This window comes from Mytilus edulis, chromosome 8 (genome assembly GCF_963676685.1).
Source record: "Mytilus edulis chromosome 8, xbMytEdul2.2, whole genome shotgun sequence".
NCBI lineage: Eukaryota > Metazoa > Mollusca > Bivalvia > Mytilida > Mytilidae > Mytilus > Mytilus edulis.
Window position 1 is genome coordinate 74305464 of NC_092351.1, and position 3112 is coordinate 74308575.

Consider the following 3112-nt stretch of genomic DNA (forward strand, 5'->3'; position numbering starts at 1 on the left):
TATATTTTTGTTTATTTAAATGTTTACGAATTTAGTATGACGCCATTCGTTACGGACTTAGAACGAGTGTTTGTTTAAAACAGCAGAAGTATTTGCGGCTTTGGGCTGTTAAATGCGCTTTTGTGGGGTTGTTGTCTTTTTGACAAATTAAAAAAGTCCACTTTTTAATTTTACTTTTATATAAGTGTACATGTGTATAAGAAAACCTTTAAAAACTGAAGATACTTGGTAGTCTGGTTTTATCTTCTATATATGTACAATGTAAAAAAAAATATATGCAAAGGAAATAATATTTGATGGAGATATTTCGTGTTTATGTCATTTAAATCTTTATATCTGGCAACATAAGGTTTATTATATTAAACAAAGCCAATTATACTTGATAGTGTAATCAGTATTTTAAGTCAAATCTAAATGAATACACATTATGTATCTTAGGTACAATGGTATTTAAACACAACAATGCGTAAACTAAAATTAAAAATGTATCTTTCATCTCTTCAGTGGAGATAGTTAAAAACATCAAATTAAGTATGCGATCTTCGTTTGATTGTTAATAATGAAGTACTCTGATGATATTAGTAGAATCATTTAGAATCAGTAATTGACTTATTAAGTGGCATAAGGAATATATTATTATTATAGTTTATATTAGATGCGGATTAGACATTATGAACCTTCTTAACAATTGCCGTACTACTGTAAGTATCAACACTTTAATACAACTTTTATTCCAACTTCTATTGTAAGGAATGTTTTTAAACATTCAGCAGAAATACGAAGTATTTGATTTAAGACATAGTAGAATGGTCGAAAACATTAATTGTGTGAGACACTCAAAAAATATACATACGTTAATATATTACTTCTTTTCTGTTTCCTCGTATATTAGATAAATGTTTTGTATTCCAGGACAGGAAAGTTGTCCAGACTATACTTGGAAGATAACAGAATGAGCTAAAAGGTAACTGTAAGTAGTCACTCAAACATATAAAATGGCCCAAGCTCCGGCATCGACTTGTGAAATATGTACTGGCGGACCAGGTGTACATTACTGCCAGCAGTGTGATCAGTTATTTTGCGGCAGCTGTAAATTATCTCATTTACGCACAAAGTCTTGTAAAAACCATACTTTTGGAAGCGGACGAGATATCAACCAGAAAAAAAACCTTCTTTGCACGGAACACAAGGAATGTTTCTTATTCTACTGTCAGGATTGTAATACTCCTGTCTGTAAAGTTTGTTCCGTCGAGAAACACAGTCGCCATTTGATGACAGACCTTACTAAAACAACTGTAAAACGAAGATCTGAATTTGCCAAGGATGTTGAATTGAAGATAACAACATCGAGACAAAACGTAAACAAAATTGAAAATTACACAAAATCTTACCGTGAGGAAGTCAAAGCAGTCATCAAGACCATTACTGAAGAGGGCAATTACTGGAAGAAATTAATTGATAAAAAAGTAGATAGTTTGGTAGAGCTAGTACAGGACGAGGAACAGAAAGCATTACACAATATGTCTGCACTATCCAAAGTTTTTCGTGGAGTTTTCGAAAACTGTCAGCAATGGCAAAAGAACATAAAAGGTTTGGAAACAGTAGCAGATGTACTATTGCTACAAAAGCTGAAGAAACTTAAAGTCTCTGTGGACAACATAGATCTAAAGCAAGTTCAGGAAAGATCTTCTGTGTCATACAGAATGAAAAAGCATTCACACACAGAAATAGACAGCCTATTCGGAGAGTTGCAGTTTCGGTAAGTCATCAATTTTAAGAAAAAGAATAACTAGCACGTGTTAAAATGGATGTTAGATAACAGTTGTATATTTTCATGATTAATACTATTTACAGGAAATAAAAGATTGATTGCAAATATTTAAAACGACTAGTTTCGTATACATATTTTGATAAAAGAAATGTTTTTTGTTTGGTATTGGTTGCACAGTAGTTTATTAAAAATGTACATTACTTATATGATAGGAAATGGTTTAGAGCGGTAGCCTACAAAACAGCAAAATTTGAAAACTAACAGTTTGATAGAGTAGCATAATTAAAGCATCTGGCATTGCAGCTATAGATGCTAAAGTTTATCAAATTTGTTGATGAAGAACAGTAAAGTGATGTCGTCTTTATTCAATTATAACTTTCTCTGGCAGCAACATGTTGTATCTCAAATACAACTGTCATATTGCTGAATAAGAACATACATTTCCTTATGCAGAACAGTAGGCATTAACTTTTTTTCTTTCAATCGATTTATGACTCTCAAACAGCGGTATACTACTGTTGCTTTGATTTATAACTAGCGAATCCTTTCAATTGCACATCAGTCACATACCATTCCATATACTGAAACAAATTGTGAACAAAACAACCCTATAGAACTCACATACTTAAATTATCAAACATCTCTATCTGTCAACTGTTTAATTTGTGGCTGTCCTTGTCATGACTTAGAACAAAAGGCAACTCGAACTAATTATACATGTTATATGAAAGACATGTGTGTTTATTACATTGTATTTCAATTGTATTCACAATGATTTGTATAAGTAACGTAATTATGTCACTTTTTTCTAAACACATCTAGTCCTTAATTGACATCAAAATCACGAATATCTTTATAAACCTCTTCTACAACATGTACAATAATTCGGAGTATGACATAATGAATTTCGGATGATTAGTAATGATATTCTGAACATTAAAAAACTGAATGTCGATAATTAGGAATAATGTGTAACTGTAAATGTTATAAACACTAGTCAACCTTATTTTCTATTTTTCTTTTTTAAGGGACATTACAGCGGTCATCGCAAACACTGACAACCAACAAATTACCAGGTAATAATATGCATGTATTGTTCAGCAAGGTGCATGTAAGTACATACGCTCAATACGACTATCGAGCTTAAATACTAATGATTTAAGAAAAGATGAAAAATATCATTGGTCGTTATAGATAAAGACAACGTAAAAAGCACAACTCAGATACAAGATATAAAGACCGGATCTGGCATTCCAACATTCCCTCATTAAAAGTCACCAACAGAGCTCCTGAAAAAAGAATAACAATATTTTGATAACGAATGGATGGCTTGAGATTTGT

General features: G+C 31.6%; 1 protein-coding gene across 1 annotated transcript; it reads left to right on the top strand.

Annotated features, from left to right (window-relative positions):
* The first annotated feature begins 995 nt into the window (after positions 1-995).
* On the top strand, positions 996-1763 carry LOC139484345 (transcription intermediary factor 1-beta-like). Its single transcript, XM_071268084.1, has one exon. The coding sequence runs from the start codon at positions 996-998 to the stop codon at positions 1761-1763; it is 768 nt and encodes a 255-aa protein (XP_071124185.1).
* The last annotated feature ends 1349 nt before the right edge of the window (positions 1764-3112 follow it).

What these genes read in the sequence shown, in the direction of transcription:
- LOC139484345 (XM_071268084.1), top strand. Translation starts at nt 996, where the DNA reads ATGGCCCAAGCTCCGGCATCGACTTGTGAAATATGTACTGGCGGACCA.